Source organism: Acanthochromis polyacanthus, chromosome 19, assembly GCF_021347895.1.
Source record: "Acanthochromis polyacanthus isolate Apoly-LR-REF ecotype Palm Island chromosome 19, KAUST_Apoly_ChrSc, whole genome shotgun sequence".
Lineage (NCBI taxonomy): Eukaryota > Metazoa > Chordata > Actinopteri > Pomacentridae > Acanthochromis > Acanthochromis polyacanthus.
Genome location: NC_067131.1, coordinates 18,989,138 through 19,009,630, shown reverse-complemented (window position 1 = coordinate 19,009,630; position 20,493 = coordinate 18,989,138). Strand labels below are relative to the sequence as shown.

Sequence of the window (20,493 nt, the reverse complement as noted above, 5' to 3'; positions counted from 1 at the left end):
GGATTAAAGATCCTCAGATCAAAGGGAAGCTCAGAGACAATTACAAAATCAGCACCTATATTCTCACCAAGATTAAATGTAGAAAGCATATTAATGTGTTTGTTTTTTTCACTGGCGGATCCATCCATCCATTCATTATCTATATATGCTTAATCCTCATTAGGGTCATTGGAGGCTGGAGTCTATCCCAGATGACTTAGGGTGAAAGCAGGGGACACCCTGGACCGGTCACCAGTCTATCACAGGGATAAATATACAGACAAACAAGCACACTCACATTCACACCTACAGACATATTAGAATTATCAGTTAACCTCAGCATTTTTGTGGACTGTGGGAGGAAGCTGGAGGGATCGGAGAAAGCCCACACATGCACAGGAAGAACATGCAAACTCCATACAGAAAGATCCCAGGACCAGGCCGAGACCTGAACCTGGGATCTTACAGCTGTGAGGCAATAGTCCTGGCCACCAAGCCACCTTAATGGTCTAGTTCCTGACTACAAGGTGTCCTCGGTTTATGACATCCTTGACCTACGGCATTTCGTCATTACTTTTGAACTGGTTATGTGGAACTAGCTGGCGAGCAAGCGTACGAATACGTTCATCATGCGTCACTACTATTTTCCAGTTGTACACAACATTGGACTGTGTTATACACAAGGGTAGTGTAGGAGAGTGTGAGTTCTGCCGTACAGCGAAAGTTGACTTAAGTTGCATCTTAGGAACAGAATTCCAACATAAGTTGAGAATCCTCTGTATCTGATATGTTGGATAAATATGCCCTTCCTAGATTCCTAAAATCTTCTGATTCTGGTCTTGTACTTGCTCTCTAGCATTGAACTAAGACATATGGAGATGCTGCATTCTGTGTCATTGAATTCTGTAGATAGCTTTGAAAAAAAAAAACCTGCGTCACTTATTTTTTTTAAGTTTGCCTTTATGTAGTAATTTACTTGTACCAGACCTATTTATTTCTTTTGTTATAGGCCTTTGTATTATATTGTGAAGACCTCGTATTTTATCATTATTGTATTTTATTTTTATTTTAGTCTCTTATTGTTTCAGTTATATTTTGTGTATGAACTTTGCTTTTGGAGGCAAGGGGTTCATCGAACTCATAGAACTGGAGTTACATGCAATTTTTCTGCCATTACTTTGTTTTGTGAAGCCAGTTCTCTACAGCCCATAGCACAAACACCCTTCATTCAACTACACAAGTAGTTTTGACCGACCAGACCAACCAGTCTACAACACAGATTTTAAAGCAATTCAAACATTTTGTATTATTGTCACTGAAGCATATAAACACTACAAAAGTGCATCTGTTTCCTGTATGTAAATAAAGAATGTGTTTTTACATGGTTTTATGATTTAGGTTTTGCTGTGGATTTACTGAAGCTCTTTTGTAGAATTATGGAGACTGTAGGAATGAAACCCACTTTACAGAGCTCTGGAAATAAGTAGTGCAAACTGCTGAACAATACCAGGCTGACCCAGAATCTGTAGCCAAATAAGAGAAACCTGAGCAAAACAAGGAGGCTTTTGACGTTCCATGTATCTATCTTATCTAATTTAATTTATAAACATCTTGTTAGCTTATCAGTAATTAAAATGGATAACTTTAGTAACCATTCCAGATTTGCAATTAATTAAGGGTTAAATGTAAAAGCTGTTTAGGTGTTCTCATGTACTTCAACCAAAAATGAAAATGCAACATATTTTATTAAATTCTATCCATTATGTTCAGCATAAGGGGATAAGTATTTGTTATTCCAACACACAGCATCTCTGCAACAGATTGAACATTGTAAAACAACAAAAAACACACTATATTAGCAATGATAATGTGCAGATAGAGAAAAGGATCATAGACCAGAAGTCACAAATCAGTAACACGCCACAGATCTACAACACATCAAGTTAATGAGGTTGTCAACACTGTTTGTGGAGTTGACAGGATCACGTTGTTGGATATCCAGAGCCATCTAAACAGGAAAAAGAGATGAGTTGTGGACATTCATGTACTTGGTTACGGTCCTAACTGACCGTCCAACATCTAGCAGCCAATAGCTTGTTGTCATCTTTCTTTTGCCATCTGTGTAATGCATTTTAAGGTGGCAACATAGAATCTGAGCATGGTTTAATCAGCTAAAGTGTGTATGATTTAGGTTTTGCTGTGGATTTAGCTGAAGCTCTTGCCCAGACCCTTAAAGACTGTAGGGATGAAACCTACTTTACAGAGCTCTGGAAAAAAGTAGTGCATTCTGCGGAACGATGTAAGACTGACCCAGAACCTGCAGCCAAAAGAGGGAAACAAAAGACTGGATGGACACAGTGCAAAGTCTCAGCTATGTGGGTGTTTTAAGCCAAACAGTGACACGTTGGACGTAAGTGACTTACGTATACTTGTAGTAGTAACTATTATTAATAAAAATAAATATATCAGGCAAAAGTTAGATAATATTTAAACAGAAAGCAAATCAGGTTTATCGGGAAAAACAAGACAAAATGTACTATTTAGGATATCAATGTAAAGAAATTATACAATAAACACTAAGCGCTACAAATGAAATAGTAAAAGCATCCAAATTGCCATAGAATGGAGTCAAATAGTATGTAATTTAAAGTGTAATTATCATATGAGCTTTGTCAACAAGTAAATGTGCAAAATGCTTAACTTGTGCAACTCTTCCAACTTTTTATTCAATTGAATGCTACATAAAAAGCCACATTTACTGTGTAAGTGTTGCATTGTGTACTTCTCTATGACAGTATTACCAGTATAAGCAAATCTGCAAAGTTTATTGTGCAGCTAACATCATTTAAAAGTCATGAACAGTTTATTTTAATTACTCTTGTGAATCTGGTGCAGGTAGCATATGGAGCAGGTGATCTCCGGGAGGTGACCGCAGGTTTGCAGTCCGCTGGGAGGATCCACTCAGTCCACTGACGCAGGCCGTGACAGCAACATGGAGCCAGCGAGACTCTACTGCGCATGCCCGCGTCTGCACGGACGGAGACAGAGACAGAGAGAGCCACAACAGGAAAAAAGTGGCAGAGACAAAGGACCGAGCAGCCTTCAGGGGGAGAGGACACAGCAGAGTCTGGTTTTAGACCGGTTTCTGAGCGTCCAGTTGGGACTCCACCGCTGGGAGACGAGCTGGTGAGTGGTTGGTGAGAGAAAATGAAGTTATAGAAGCGTAAAGGAGCCGTTGTGGTCTTGTTTGCTGTGGACACGGAGTCACGTAGAGGAGCCAATAGACTAATGCCAGATATCTGTTCCTAACATTTATTAGTTGTGTCTGTAATGTGTCATTTTAGAGTGTAACAGCTGCTATCTGTCTTTAATGTAGCGTTTGCTCGCTAATGTGTGTCCTGTGTGGCTGTAGGCATATTTAGCTAGCTTACTGAGCAGCTTGCTTCCTCTATCCAGTCCAAGCTGCTGGAAATGTTTACCTTCTTCTCATTTTGGGCTCTGCTGACCAAGAGGAGCTTTGAGCTTTATATGGCATTATCTCAACGACATGTCACCATCAACAACAAATTCAGCTCTTCTTTAAAGTGTTTAAACATTGTGGCAGCTGTTTTTTTAATCATTCTGGTCTCCTGCTAGGGTCTGTTGGGAATTTGTGGCCATTTTTGCCATTTGTACTGACTGAATTATGAGATAACAACTAAATCACAACATGAAACTTCAGCTTTTCTTTTTGTGTTTCAGGTATCTTTCTCTGCTTAACATCAAACTCCTCGTTACGTCTGTTCCAGTGGAAGTGAGGCTTCATGGTCAGCACTGTGGTGATGGAAAGAACTGCAAACCTATAGACTGTGGTGGAAAGAGCTGTCCGCGCACACAAATACGGAGGATGGAGGAAGTGGAAACGCACAGAGTAATGGCTGTATGATTGACGGCACAGCTGTGGCATTGTTGGAGGAGTAATATTTCATTTGGGAGCGTCTTGAGTATCTTTGTTTGCGATTTTTGCTGGTGATTCCATCTCCAAGTTTCTCTTTCTGCGCCCTCCCCTGTCTTGCCGACTTCATATCTGTCCTTTAGAGAGAGCAGGTGCTGCTGTGTTAAAAAGCCACAGGTCTCTGTACCTTGCAACCCCCACCTCTTGCTACACCGTACACAGCAACACACAAGCTCCTCTCTTCCAAACTGGCTGAGAGGTTGCCATGGCAATGGTTGTCATGATGCCAATGTAGCATCCTGCAAGTAGTAGTGGTGGAGCTGGAGGTGGTGGTGGCTCCGTCGGCGGTGGTGGTGAACGTCCAGGGATGGGAAGCGCTCCGTATCCAGCCGGTGAGTGGAAGGGGAAGGGACGAGGCGGCCTGCAGGAGCTGAGCTGCATGCCCTGGAAGGTCAGCAAGCAGAAAGGTGGAGGAGGGGAGGTAGAGGGAGCCGAGGAGAGGAGGTGCAGGGACCCCAGGGACGCTCAGCAGCAGGATCTCTCGTCCTCCTCTTCCTCCCTCACCCCCCAGCTCCTCCCCAGCCATCTCTGACACCTCCGGCCATTTATCATGAGAAGCAGAGGAGGGAGCTGTGTGCTCTGCACGCGCTCAACAACGTCTTCCAGGATGGGACAGCCTTCAGTCGGGACACCCTGCAGGAGATATACCAGAGGTGAGGATGCTGGTACACTGAAATCTAATATTTACGAGGGTTAGTTCATTTCAAATCAGACAGAATTCAGGAAATATGTTGCTGCATGGACTCAAAACTAAGTTCTGCAAAATATTTTCACTGAATTTTAAGAACCTTGAAATGGCTTTCCTGTCTTATCTGAAAAGCCGTTTTAAGTGTTTGACATCTTCAGGAATATGACTTCCAAAGGTGTAAAATCTTTTGAGGACAAAGACTGTGTTTTTAGTATACAGTAAGGATTCTTCCATATATACACATATAGGAAATTTCTAGGGCTCCAGTACCGCCCATGTTTGAAAATGTTTCACTGTTTTCATTTTCAAGTGCCAATAATTAAATCATTTGTGTCTGCTGCTAACAATTTTGTCTGTGTCCTCACCACATTTCATACTAGTGGGAGTTTTATATTTTTGAAGCTATTGAACCATTAAAATGACTTCCCACATAATGTGTTATTTTTTGAAGGTGAAATTACAAACTTTCTCAGGTATGAAAACACATGAAATTTTGAAAATTCTACTAAAATATTTTACAAAATTTAGTTTCAAGTCACAAACAACAAAATTAGAGATAGGGGAGCAATGTCCCTTTCTGAAATGACACAGAATGTTCACATGAAATGTTGTACACAACCTGTGGATGATTTCTCCTGGTGACTCTTTGCAGGCTTTCCCCCAGCACTATGGTGACGCCTCACAAGAAGAGCATGCTGGGAAATGGGAACTATGATGTAAATGTCATCATGGCAGCTCTGCAGACCCGAGGATTTGAGGCAGTTTGGTGGGATAAAAGAAGGTATGTAGGGCAGAAAGTAAAACACTTTTTCTTTCACTGGAAACATGGTGTTCAGACTTAGGACAGTAATCATGGAATAATTTTTTGTGCTTTTTTTCTGCACCCATATACATCAGTCATAAACAGTCAGTTTATTTTTAACTGTTGTTTCCCAAAGTGGTCAATATGAAGCTCAGGCAGTGGGAGCTGTTGTTTGTCTCTTGTTACTTACTTATCTTAGTGGAGTTCACATGAGGACAGGAAATCTCTCAAGCCACTCTGCCATCTGCAGTAAAGGAGCAAACTTAAAATCTACAATTTAACAGCAAGTAAATGCTGTAAAAAGGCTCCCTATGCCTTCTGCAGGGTCTTCATTGACCTCTTTAATTTAATTAGTCTTTAGTCCCATTATTTAACAGAATCAAAGAGACGGCGTTATCAGCATCGCTCGTTATCAGTCTTACATGACTGTTGACAGCAGCAGCAGCCAGACCTGCCTTATCAATAGAGCGTATTCCTGTTTTTCTGCCGTGAGCAAAACAGGAACAAAATCAAAGCTGCTCTAAATCTACAAAACAACAGCATAACTCTCTGCTGCTTAATGATAAAACAAACGGTTGTAACCTATTGTATGTCATTAAGGCTTTTATACGTTTAGTAGTTTCAGGATTCCAACCAAAGACTGTGAAAACACAGATTACCTCTTACACCTCTCAGTGGAACTAATAAGCTTTTACAACATCCTGAAGATTTCTTGAAAAGAGGAAACATGACATATTTCTTGTTCCATTTTTTGTTTATGAAGTAGCAGTGACCTGAGGCTGTGTTTTGTAACTTTGCTTGTTGGGGATTTTAGCGCAGGAAACACTGACGGCCGAGAGTGTATCCTCATTTTTCAAACCGTGGGAATGGAGAAAACAAACTACAAAGCAAAACTAAATGAATGTGAACTAGAGCTGCAACAATTAATAAAGTAGCTGTCAACTTCTAAACAAATCTGCAACTATATTGATTATATATTTATATATATATATATATATATATATATATATGTATATACACACACACACACACACATATATATATTCTGTGATTATAGCTTCTTAATTTTGAATATTTCTGGTTTCTCTGCTCCTCTATGACAGTAAACTCAGTATCCTTGCACTGAACAATTATTTTGAAGATGAACAGTGATCAACTTTTTTTTTTTACCATTTTTTACTCAATTCACAAGTCCTACTACTAATTGAGTAATTGTGAAAAAAGTGGAAAAATAATCAGCAAAGAAAAATATTGTTGTTTGCAGCCTTAATCTGAATCTGTGTTGGAAATTGAGTTTCTAGTAGCAGCTCTCAAATCACAGCTTCTAACTCAAACGAATAACACTTCCTTATGACAGCTGAAGTACTGTTCAGTTCTGAATAAGTTAAGGAGAAAGCAAAGTAAATGCGTATCCAGAAAAGAACACATCATTTATAATGCAACAATGTATCCTAATGCAGAACAATGTGTTCTGTTATCAGTGCACTGAGAACAATGTTTTCAGATGTTCTCTGATACTGCAGCGAAGGTGTGTCATTGTTTTGCAGTAGACATTTCAATACTGGAACCTAAATGCTGAAGGGTCCGCCTTTTGATGCTTAATAGCTGTTTGACTTTTGACGTGTGGAAAGTTTGTACATGTTGCTGCACAAAATTTCCAGTCCATCCATCAAACAAGCCGTATGCTCCACATCGTTTCGTAACTGTCACCATTGGAAACTGAGAAAATGTAAAACAGTGTGTGGTGCAGTTAATACTGCCGCTGCAGCTAATAATTGTTTACATTTCTGATTAATCTGGTAATCATATTCTTAACAGAGCGATAAGTTGTTTGATGTTTAAAATATCAGTTAGTGATGAAAAATGCTATTTTTTTCCTCCCAAACCTTAAGTCCTCAACTACTGTGTTTTGGCCAAACCCAGAGGAGTAAAGACTCTGGAAAATATTTAGTCCAATTAGTTAGCCCCTTAAACTTCAGTGTACTGCCGGCGGTACACCTACTAATTTGCATAGGAATTTCAAGAATGTCCGACGGCTGCAAACGCGATTATACAAACACTATACGCCGATGGAAAGCTTAGATTCTCATGAATCCGCCGGTATAAACCACTTTCAGATGTGATTACCACAGCGGGTGAGAAAAACACATTTGTCCGACAAAAACAAATATTCATCCATCCGTTCTCTATACACGGCTTCAACGTACACAGCGCGACTCACATTTCCGGGTTCATTATTACACACAGAAAAAAATATTCCACAAAAAACGGCCATAATCCAACCTTGGACATCTAGACGACACAAGCCAGTAAACTATTTTGTCCAAAACATGTCCTGAAGTCGGTATAAAATCCACGAATAGGTCGTTTTCGAGGAAATGCACCTCGCGATGTGCATCCAATATTCCCTGTATTTTTCATCATTTTTTTATTTAAGAGTAGAATATTAGCGATTTTTTTGTACTGAAAACGGCTGGAATTGACTGCAGCTTAAAGGGTTAGAATTGGAGAATTTTAACTGTTATACTTAGACAATTACTCAAACCGATTAATTAATTGTTAAAAAAGTTGATGATAAATCTAGAACTTTAGAACTAATTGATTATTAAATTCATCTTTGGTAAATCTGTATGTAAAATCTTGCATTCATCTTGTTTTAACTTCTAGCCGCTGGAATGTTATGATACTGTAATATATATATTTATATTTTGATGTTAGGCTCAGTGCACTCAGTATCTTTTTTATTCTGAGTGCCAGCTTCTTTTTTCTGTTGTTTCCGAAGAGAAAAGCTGCAGCTTCCTAGAAAAATAACATTGCACTCTGCATGTTTTTTCAGAGCATTCCCCTCTTTCTGTGTGGCCACTAGAAATACACTAGTGTCATCGTATGGGCAGGACTTGTCATCCTGGTAACCAAGAAAATGGAATACTATGGGCGACGCAATTCTCGTGTAGAGCGGCGATTTGCTATGAAAATAGTGTCGTAGAAAACAAAGCCCACATGCTTCATTGCTTTACTTTGTTGCAGAAGTGCCCCCTACCGTTCTTCCTTTTCTGACAGAGAGAAACGCTTCACTGCTCAATGAACACTAACAATAAAATTTCGTTTTAATTATTACTTTGAGCAGTTGTACCGGTACCACTCCTGCCCCTTCTGAGGACCGTCTCAAGCAGGCCTCTGGTTTAAGTTCATTTTCACATAATTCTGTATTTAATCTTGAACCTATAGTTGTACCGAGAGGACCACTTGTAAGACTTGTATGTTCAAATCAAGATCTTGCATTACATACTGTAAAAGACAACATTTATGTCTACAAGAAAAGCACTCAGAGAGCGCAGTAATCTGCCAAGGCTGCTCAGTCGTATGATTTCTGATGATGGAAATCTTGAAAAGATTTGGGACAAAAATCACGGCACCATAAGATGTGGTGATTAAATATAGATATACCCCCAAACAAAATGATCTTCAGCTGAGCACACTCATGTGTTATACATGTGCATGTTATGTGTGGATACTGGATTGCATGACCTACTGTAAATATGTAGTGGACAGCAGAAATTGATAGGGCTTGGAGACACCACCACAGTTTAATCAATTTTTCTTATTATTTTAAGTCTCGCTAAGTTTGCAATGGTCGATTTTCAGTAGGATCGCAATCATGTGATCGTCAACAGGGAGTGGATGTAGTATTCACTTGTTGTCATAGTTACGGTGACATCACGCCGCTACCTCACAGTGATACAGAAACCTTTAGCAAATCTGTGGATCCAGACTATAACCCACATCACTGCCAAACTCTGATCACTTGGTCCTTGTGTCATTTCTGGCCTTCCCTAAAAAATTTCATCCAAATCCTTTAGTCTGTTTTTGAATAATGTTGCTAACAGACAGACAGACAGACAGACCAATGCCTATCGTCACTTAACTCTGCCAATTCTGCCTCGTTGACAGAGTAATAAGGAAATTAAATATAATATTCCATCTTCTCCATATTGTTTTATGATGTTCTCAGCTCATCACAAACTTTCTATAACTTTATGTAGGTGCCTCTAACAATGCAAAAGGGAAGTTTACACAAAGTAAAAGCTGCCTTTCTTCCTCCAGGGATGTGGGCAGCATTGAGCTGTCCAATGTGGAGGGCTTCATTTTGAACGTACCGTCCAATCTGCGCTGGGGACCCCTCCGACTGCCACTCAAACGGCAGCACTGGATAGGTGTCAGAGAGGTGGGAGGAGTCTACTACAACTTGGACTCCAAGCTACGTAACCCTCAACCCATTGGTAATCCGGATGAGCTCAGGTGAGCATGACAAGGAGTGTGTTCATGTGTGTCCACCAAGACAGCTACAGTCAGGATTGTTTTACTCTTCTGTTGCTTCGAGTATGTGGGTGATAGCAGTGTCCATGTAGAGGATGTAGCCAAGAAATGCAATTTGTTCCTTATTGGAGGAAAGTGTAAGCATGACCATACTGGCCTGTCTGACAGTTTAGTCAACAGAAAAAGATTTATTTACAGCCGCTGACTAGGTAATGTGTTTGGTATTCAGCGTGTTGCATACCTCTGTGACACTGTTAACATCTCCTGCTGCTTTCTCAAAGATTAATCATTGAATCACTTCATTACTAGAAGAACTTGTACTCTACAACAACTGCAGGAAGTGTTTAGTTTGAATCAGTACTGCAATGCAAACTGTCAAAACTCTGGTAGCTCAAAATAGTAGAGCAGTTCAGTTCATGTTGGAACTCCAGTCTGCTTGATACAGATCAGAACAGAAACATTTAAGGGAAACACAAATCAAATGGCTGGAAATGTACTATTACACAGAACTGAGTTTGGTGTAATTGTGCGTAAAGTCATAACTTGGCATTTTCATAGAGTGATAACCTCCTGTGAGGACGCAAATAAAGAATGACAAGGGCATGACATCACGCAGCTAAAAGACCGCATCAGTTTATTGTAGTGTGAACAAAATACACCACAGAAAGCAATCGGGCAGCATCACATTGATGACTTAAATGTTTATATTTTAAAATGTGTGGGGTTAGTTTTTGTCATATTCGGGAGATATCTTCTCATGGTCCACCAGCTGTCCGATCTGTGTGTACAGGAGGGCTGTAGCTAATGATCGTCTTCACTATGGACTAATCCACTTGTATATATATTTTTTTTACATGTCCTTTTTTTTCTTGTTCAGTTGATTAATTGTTTGGTTTAGAAGTCCAGAAGTCAATCAGTGTTTCCCAAAGGCCAAAATGATGTCCTCAAGTGTCTTGTTTAGTATACAACCCCAAAATATTCAGTGTACTGTTGTTCAGGAGGAAAGACACCGGAACATATTCAAATTTAAGGCTTATTTTCTTTAACAAAATTACTCAAACTGATTACTCGAAAAAGTTTGGAAAAGTTGCCGATTAGTTTATTGGTTGACAACTAACCTGTGCAGTGAAAAAGCATCTGGTGTTTGGACACGCTTTGGACTGAGTCACTCAACACTCTTTCAGCATGGTGCTTTTCACAGGACGAGAGGGAAAGCGTTCTAGAGCACTAGTAGTGAGAGGAATTGTAAATCTTTCACATGCTTAAAACTACTCTGACAAGGAAAGCAACAGAGTTATGTGACAATCAGTGTACGTTTGTCTATCTGTCTGTTGACATTAGTCAGAAATGGACCAATGGATTTGGATGAAATTTTTTTCAAAGGTCAGAAATGACACAAGGACCAAAGGATTAGATTTTGGCAGTGATGCGGCTTATAGTCTGGATTCACAGATTTGTTAAAGATTTTTTTATCATTGTGAGATAGCGGCACAGTGTCACAGTAACTATGATAAATGAACATTACATCAACTGCCTGCTGATGATCACATGATTGCAGTCCTACCACAAATCCATCGCTGCAGACTTATCAGGACTTATCCATCGGAAATCATACGACGACTGAGCAGCCTTGGCAGAATACTGGCTAGAATGCTTTTCTTGTTTGATTATGCTAATAAGCAAAATATCAGCAGTTTTTATCTACGAATTACAGACTCCACCTTTAAAGCTGAAGCTAAATATTTTCTCATCTGCAATGGTTCACAGTAAAATGTGAAAGGGATCCGTGACAAACCCACATAAACTTATCACTAGACTCCACGGTTCGTCTCAAACTCTGCAGAGCTTTTTTGCGTCTTTGAGCTTTTTGTTTTGTTTTTTTTAGTCAGAAAACTGCCTGGTTGCCAGATGTACCAAACAGTTAAGTTTCTTCTTTGTTTGGATCTTTTTTCTTTTTCTTCTAACAAAAAGCTCTAATAACTTATAACTATACGATAGCAAATATTCCAACTTAACAAACAAGTGATTGTGTAGCATTTAGCGCCTAAAGCAACAGAGAGTTAAAAAGAAAGTAAATATTTAACTTATATTCATTTGGTGAGACAACTCCAACTGTGTTGTTTGCTAATATACAGTGCCTTGTAAAAGCATTCGGCCCCCTTGAACTTTTCAACCTTTCGCCACATTTCAGGCTTCAAACATAAAGATATAAAATTTTCATTTTTTGTCAAGAATCAACAACAAGTGGGACACAATCGTGAAGTGGAACGAAATTTATTGGATATTTTAAACTTTTTTAACAAATAAAAACCTGAAAAGTGGGGCGTGCAATATTATTCGGCCCCCTTGCATTAATACTTTGTAGCGCCACCTTTTGCTGCAATTACAGCTGAAAGTTGCTTGGGGTATTTCTCTATCAGTTTTGCACATCGAGAGACTGAAATTCTTGCCCATTCTTCCTTGCAAAACAGCTCGAGCTCAGTGAGGTTGGTTGGAGAGCGTTTGTGAACAGCAGTCTTCAGCTCTGCCCACAGATTCTCGATTGGATTCAGGTCTGGACTTTGACTTGGCCATTCTAACACCTGGATACGTTTATTTGTGAACCATTCCATTGTAGATTTGGCTTTATGTTTTAGATCATTGTCCTGTTGGAAGATAAATCTCCGTCCCAGTCTCAGGTCTTTTGTAGACTCCAACAGGTTTTCTTCCAGAATGGTCCTGTATTTGGCTCCATTCATCTTCCCATCAATTTTAACCATCTTCCCTCTCACTGCTGAAGAAAAGCAGGCCCAAACCGTGAGGCTGCCACCACCATGTTTGACAGTGGGGATGGTGTGTTCAGGGTGATGAGCTGTGTTGCTTTTACGCCAAACATATCGTTTTGCATTGTGGCCAAAAAGTTCCATTTTGGTTTCATCTGACCAGAGCACCTTCTTCCACATGTTTGGTGTGTCTCCCAGGTGGCTTGTGGCAAACTTTAAACGAGACTTTTTATGGATATCTTTGAGAAATGGCTTTCTTCTTGCCACTCTTCCATAAAGGCCAGATTTGTGCAGTGTATGACTGATTGTTTTCCTATGGACAGACTCTCCCACCTCAGCTGTAGATCTCTGCAGTTCATCCAGAGTGATCATGGGCCTCTTGGCTGCATCTCTGATCAGTCTTCTCCTTGTTGGAGGTGAAAGTTTAGAGGGACGGCCGGGTCTTGGTAGATTTGCAGTGGTCTGATACTCCTTCCATTTCAATGTGATTGCTTGCACAGTGCTCCTTGAGATGTTTAAAGCTTGGGAAACCTTTTTGTATCCAGATCCGGCTTTAAACTTCTCCACAACAGTATCTCGGACCTGCCTGGTGTGTTCCTTGGTCTTCATGATGCTCTCTGCACTTTAAACAGAACCCTGAGACTATCACAGAGCAGGTGCATTTATACAGAGACTTGATTACACACAGGTGGATTCTATTTATCATCATCAGTTATTTAGGAAAACATTGGATCATTCAGAGATCCTCACTGAACTTCTGGAGTGAGTTTGCTGCACTGAAAGTAAAGGGGCCGAATAATATTGCACACTCCACTTTTCAGTTTTTTATTTGTTAAAAAAGTATATAATATCCAATAAATTTCGTTCCACTTCACGATTGTGTCCCAATTGTTGTTGATTCCTGACAAAAAATTTAAATTTTATATCTTTATATTTGAAGTCTTAAATGTGGCGAAAGGTTGAAAAGTTCAAGGGGGGCCGAATACTTTCACAAGGCACTGTATAACAACTTTTTAAAACCCCTAATTTTACTCCACACAGACAGCTGTAGTTGTTCTTATTATATTATTTCTCTATCCTGTTTGAGTCCACTTGGAAAAAACTTTGGCGTACACACGTGGACAAAATTGTTGGTACCCCTCAGTTAAAGAAGGAAAAACCCACAATTCTCACTGAAATCACTTGAAACTCACAAAAGTAACAATAAATAAAAATTTATTGAAAATTAAATCATCAAAATCAGCCATCACTTTTGAATTGTTGATTAACATAATTATTTAAAAAAACAAACTAATGAAATAGGGCTGGACAAAAATGATGGTACCCATAACTTAATATTTTGTTGCACAACCTTTTGAGGCAATCACTGCAATGAAACGATTTCTGTATTTGTCAATGAGCGTTCTGCAGCTGTCAACAGGTATTTTGGCCCACTCCTCATGAGCAAACAGCTCCAGTTGTCTCAGGTTTGATGGGTGTCTTCTCCAAATGGCATGTTTCAGCTCCTTCCACATATGTTCAATGGGATTCAGATCTGGGCTCATAGAAGGCCACTTTAGAATAGTCCAACGCTTTTCTCTCAGCCATTCTTGGGTGTTTTTGGCTGTGTGTTTTGGATTGTTGTCCTGTTGGAAGACCCATGACCTGCGACTGAGACCAAGCTTTCTGACACTAGGCAGCACATTTCTCTCCAGAATGCCTTGATAGTCTTCAGATTTCATTGTACCTTGCACACTTTCAAGACACCCTGTGCCAGATGCAGCAAAGCAGCCCCAAAACATTACTGAGCCTCCTCCATGTTTCACCGTAGGGACAGTTTTCTTTTCTTCGTATGCTTGCTTTTTGAGTCTATGAACATAGAGTTGATGTGCCTTACCAAAAAGCTCCAGTTTGGTCTCATCTGTCCAAAGGACATTCTCCCAGAAACTTTGTGGCTTGTCAACATGCATTTTTGCAAATTCCAGTCTGGCTTTTTTATGAGTTTTTTTCAGCAGTGGTGTCCTCCTTGGTCGTCTCCCATGAAGTCCACTTTGGCTCAAACAACGACGAATGGTGCGATCTGACACTGATGTACCTTGGCCTTGGAGTTCACCTTTAATTTCTTTGGAGGTTGCTCTGAGCTCTTTGGATACAATTCCAACGATCCGTCTCTTCAATTTGTCATCAATTTTCCTCTTGCGGCCACGTCCAGGGAGGTTGGCTACTGTCCCGTGGGTCTTGAACTTCTGAATAATATGAGCCACTGTTGTCACAGGAACTTCAAGCTGTTTAGAGATGGTCTTATAGCCTTTACCTTTAAGATGTTTGTCTATAATTTTTTTCGGATGTCCTGGGACAATTCTCTCCTTCGCTTTCTGTTGTCCATGTTCAGTGTGGTACACACCTTTTCACCAAACAGCAGGGTGACTACTTGTCTCCCTTTAAATAGGCAGACTGACTGATTATGAGTTTGGAAACACCTGTGATGTCAATTAAATGACACACCTGAGTTAATCATGTCACTCTGGTCAAATAGTTTTCAATCTTTTATAGAGGTACCATCATTTTTGTCCAGGCCTGTTTCATTAGTTTGTTTTTTTAAATAATTATGTTAATCAACAATTCAAAAGTAATGGCTGTTTTTGATTATTTAATTTTCAATAAATTTTTATTTATTGTTACTTTTGTGAGTTTCAAGTGATTTCAGTGAGAATTGTGGGTTTTTCCTTCTTTAACTGAGGGGTACCAACAATTTTGTCCATGTGTGTACATGCACAGTAGTACAGTTCCTGACATATACACTACTGTTGAGTATTCACAAAGTTGATCTTGTAGCACAGCTGCTGCACGAAGGACGCATATTTTGGCCTGCACACACATTTGTGCATCCACGCAGACTCCTGTGGACTTCAAAAAATCTGTGGAATTACTAAGTTTATGTCACAAAGGTCCTCGAATACTTCGACACATAAAATACAACACTCAGCTTAAAGGCTCATTGTTGTGTTTTTGAGTTATTTTGTTTCCCCCCAGTGGCCAAAACATCAATTAATGCAGCTATAAACCCATCTTAAATTGTCTGTTGGAGTGTTTAATTCAAATGTTTTCTTTTCACTGTCATAACTGTGGCTGTTCTGTCTTCTTTTGATTTTACCACACACTCAGGAAGTTTCTCCGCCAGCAGCTGCGTGGGAAGAACTGTGAACTCCTATTAGTCGTCTCCGAAGAAGTGGAGGCTCACCAAACGTGGCGGTCTGACGGCTAACAGTTTAACCAGCCAATCACAGCTCTAACAGGGCCAACAGCCCAATCACAGAATGAACGGGAGAGGAAGTAGCGTTGTGCACAGCCAATCGCATCGATGCACACTTGCAGATGTATCTCTCTCCCCCCCCCCCCCCCCCCCCCCTCTTTTTTTGGGTTTTGTTTACATGGCCATTGCTGGACACTTATCCGATAAGATACAAAGCAATGAAGGAAGCAAACACTTTACAGGGAGAATCAAACAATCACAGTCCTTTCTCACAACACAGTGAAGACTTACAGAACATTATCCTGTTTCTGCTATTGTTGTGTTTTTATACATATTGATACATACTTTTCAGTGTCAGATTCAATTTGTTGATTTTTTTTTTTTTTTTCCTTTTCAAGTTTCCAAAGCTGTGGGAGTTTAGGCTTTCTGAAAATTGCTGTGTTTGTCTGCCTGTCTCCTTCAGTGGTCCTCCCTGCTTCAGCTATGATGTTCACTGATGTGTCTTCGTGTTTCTGTCTCTCCCTTCATGTCGAAAATCTGTCTGTATCTTTCACTTTCACCAAAGCGTGCCCTTCCTTGCCTCATTGTGACTCCATCTCTCCCTGTTCCCTTTTCATATCACAGGTCACAATCTGTGATTTATCACGTTGCCAACTTTGTATTTCAACACTTCCCAAACACTTCTGGCACAGGCTGAGCCTTTACCGTAGAGTCTGTGCCGACACAACAGTTTTATATGGCAACAAAACAATGCAACACCCAGGCCAAGCACTCCCTCTAGTGGATGTTTGTCTTAGTTTAACTCCAAGAAGAGGAAGCGACATCATCATCCATTTTTTTTTTAATTCGTTCACATTACAATGGTTACTGTAAAGTGATGAAATTTACTTATCATCAAGTAAGTATTGCAATACTAACAATTATTGCCCTTTAATAGAATTATTCTGTATCAGGATATAATAATCATCAAGTTGGGGCGATAATAAACACTGCTGTCTGAATTATTGATAAAATCAAATGCAGCAAAATTAGACAACTTGGCCATACTTTGTATTTCTGTGTTCAGTTCCTGTTTAACATTTCATCTTTTAGTTTAAAAAAGAAGTCTACTAAACAGCCTTAGCTCAAGCTCTTGTTTCTCGGTTGCTCTGGAGCTTTTTACCATATCGCATTGTCTTCATCAGTAGACCGAGTATACTCTGTCACATGACTTCAGGTGTTCTACTAAATACAGGTGGAGGCGCTTGAGCAGTGAACCACTGGTGTCTGAGCTTTTTAGCAGAGCTGAAGGGATTTGTTTTATCAGTCAGCCTACGGATGATTAAAGCTGGTTTAGGCGATGTTTTTCTACACTAACATTAAATGGCTTTTCAGGCAGATTGGATGACAACGTAAAAAGAGCAACAGCTGGCAGTGAGAGAAGGATGTGGTGATAATGAGTTAATCAGAAGAGTTGGACAGAGGAGAGCAGGTTTGAATCTTGTGTAAAGTTCCAAGGGAATGTTGACCCTGACTCGACTGTTTTCACATGTTATTATTCCTGTGTTTGCGTGGTGGAAGGTCAGGCAGATCAGAGAGAAGAGCAATAGGACTCATTTAAGTAATTTCCAAACCAAAATTTCCAAGAATTTTCTGATTACTTACATGTGAATTCAGGCTTTTTTGTAGTCTGATATAATTTCTTGTGATTTTGGACAATTGTCCTGACAAAACAAAACTTTTTTTTTTTAAAACCAGTTGTATTTTGGGGCTATATTTGGGCCTATGTTTAACAGGACAGTGACGAGAGATAAGAAACTGTGATAGAGAGTGAAGGAATGTAGGGTCAGCCATAATGTAAAGCTGGGCAAATTGTGATGGACATTGTTCACAAATTTCGGAAACTGTGCATAAAGCTGGGATGAGCAATGTCTTTTTGTGGCGTCACTGGGGAAAATTCCATATTAACTGTTCGGCATGTTGCAATCCAAGTGGTCTGAGAGGAAACTGTACTCCTGCACCTCCTTGTGGCCGTTCGAAATCCTCAGAAGAATAGTATAAAGTGCAGTGAATGAAGGATGTGATGGCACAATGGGTTAGACAGTCAACTTTCTCTCAAGTGGTGTTGTATTGTTTGAACTGAATTGTGAAACTAAGCAGTCCTTGGTGGGGGGTTTTGGCCTTTGCCTGATTTCTGTCTATCCCAGCTTTAATTATTAACAATAATTGGTAGATAGGTGCAGCCTTACTTTTCACTACATGTGGTTGAATGACAGCTGAGCAAATCGAATCCTTTGATGAGGACTATGTGTTGCGTTGAAAAGCTCCAGAATTATGAGCAAGTGGAATTTCAACAACAGAGTTTGTCCCTCCAATTTTGTCAATAGAAACAAATCATTTTTATTTTACTTTTCATACACTTCTACCTAATTAAAACCACAATTATTTCTTATGCAGTTTCAAAGCAACGATTCACAGACAGTGGACAAAAAAAATACACACTAATTAGCATGACATTCATTGTTGTAGTTTTTTTTCATTATTATTATTTTTTATTCTTTTGGCTCCAACACTCATCCAAAGGGTCACCACCACAGCAGCCCTCTGTAGCACCAGAGCTCAGGCCTTCTCCTCATCCTCTTCTCAAATGTCTTCTGTCAAACCTGCCAAACAGCTCTGAGAGGATGTCATTGATTGTCCCAACAAGTCGTGCACAGTCAGCAGTGGTGGTTGTGTCAAGTTTCAGTGTCAGGAGGATTTTGGTGGATAGTTAGGTGAAAAAGAAAAAAAGTCTGATAATCTGTAACAGGATGAGAGATGGAGAGCAGAATGTCTCGGTGGTGAAAAATCTAGACAAAGAAAATATGGTTTGGAAAGTGAAAGTTGAGAGGCTGGCTAGTGATGAAATATCCAGCCGGACGTGTGTTGTGTTCAGATATTGTGAAATGAGCCTTATGAGAGATTTCGCTGTTGTAGCTTTCAGATTTATCTGTTTAAATGTTTATACTATATACTGTATGTATTGTCTGTTAATGACAATATTGGCCTTAACTTGTTTACATAAAAGATATATGTGTTGCTCTGAAAGATTAAAAGGGACTGTGCAGTTTGACGCCATTTCAGGAGATTAATTCCAAAGCAGCAGTTTATCATAAATTTGGAGGAGAAACATGCTGATGCTCGTCTAATACAGAGAGCAACTTAATCTGTAATGATGTTTTCACTTTTGCCGCCAAGGACTTTATGTTATTTACAAAAGTTTGAAATAGTATGACTTTTATAAGGAAAAGATCCCATGATTTCATTGCTGCATGTCTTATTTTGAATCGCATTCTTCTGCTCCAGCCCAGTCTGTTAGACCTGTTACGTGACATTATTTCCAACCTGCATTGGAACATCAGAGAAGTCGCCATTAATTTGCTGAAAGTTGTCAAACCAATGACATCATGAAGAGTCGCACATTTGCATTCTTTTTTCTTTTTTTGCCATGACAATCCATACAGACCTTCCTACTAAAGGAATCCTGATTGTCACTGTATTATTTTTTTTCTTTTGCATAAAAATAAAATGCTTATAATGGCACTTTATGAATAAGCCACAGTGTCGGTGTGTTACATGGGTTATTTGCTCTTAAAAGGGTTATTGTTGAATTGTAAAGCAGAATGCTCCTCTTTTCAAACTCTATTCCAGTAGTATGATCAGTTGTGGAAACAAGCTGTTTTACAGCACTGAAGAACTGTGCTTTAATACACTTTGAGGTGCTGTACTTGAATATTTCTACTTTTATCACGACATTTCAGGGTGAGGGAAATATTGCAAATACATTTTTTTGTCTGTTATTGCTTTAAAGAGCTTCAATTTCACACTGCTTTTCAAAAGGTCATTGAGCATTGTTGATAACTGCCCTTGTTGCATTTCAGAACTCCAATATTCCCTCTAAATTTATCAGATTACTTCATTTGAACGTAATGTATGAAACTATCAGAACCACTGGAGGTCGCTAGAGCATCTCAGACCAAAGTCACTTTAATTTGCAATCAGAAAGTTTGTGTACATGAGGAGCTTCAAGAAAAAACTACAGCCACAACCATTAGTCCACACTAGCACTGTAAAATATATTTACTCTCCGTGAGGATTTTGTGTCAACTCGAGGATTGTTATCTTCATTTACTCTTACTCTGAGCCCGTGACACACAGCGGATTAAACAGGCAGACACAGTGAAACAGACATGTAGGAGAAAGAGGCAGAGGAAAGCAGCTAAACAACAGCACTGACTTTTACTGAACTGAAATGCAACAAGTGCACCTCTGTCCACCCAGTAGCTAGACCTGCTGTATCCTGTAGAGGCTTGTGGAGGTCTCAAGCCTACAAGTGCACATAAGTAAATTTTTTTTTTTTAAAAACTTGATTTGTAAATTCTGTGTTCTTTGAAGCAAGTACTTAAACAACTGCTCTCACAAAGTAACCTCTGTTTCATGCCTAATGGATGTAATTGGTACTTACACTACCAGTCAGAAGTTTGGACACACCTTCTCATCCAATGTTTTTTATTTATTTTGTATTATTTTCTGCATTGTAGATTAATGCTTAAGATTAATACTTTTTTGTTTACAACACAATTCCATATGTATTCTTTTATAGTTTTGATGTCTACAGTATTAATCTACAATGTAGAAAATAATTAAATAAAAACTACTGAATGACAAGGTGTGTCCAAACTTTTGACTGGTAGTATACAT

The 20,493-nt window shown here is 39.4% G+C and overlaps 1 protein-coding gene across 1 annotated transcript; it reads left to right on the top strand.

Annotated features, from left to right (window-relative positions):
* The first annotated feature begins 3,026 nt into the window (after window positions 1-3,026).
* josd1 (Josephin domain containing 1) lies at window positions 3,027-19,347 on the top strand. Its single transcript, XM_022199023.2, is given in 6 exon segments — window positions 3,027-3,165; window positions 3,721-4,473; window positions 4,476-4,626; window positions 5,314-5,442; window positions 9,568-9,762; window positions 15,687-19,347. Coding segments are annotated over 5 exon segments (768 nt in total). The 5' UTR covers window positions 3,027-3,165; window positions 3,721-4,280; the 3' UTR covers window positions 15,787-19,347.
* The last annotated feature ends 1,146 nt before the right edge of the window (window positions 19,348-20,493 follow it).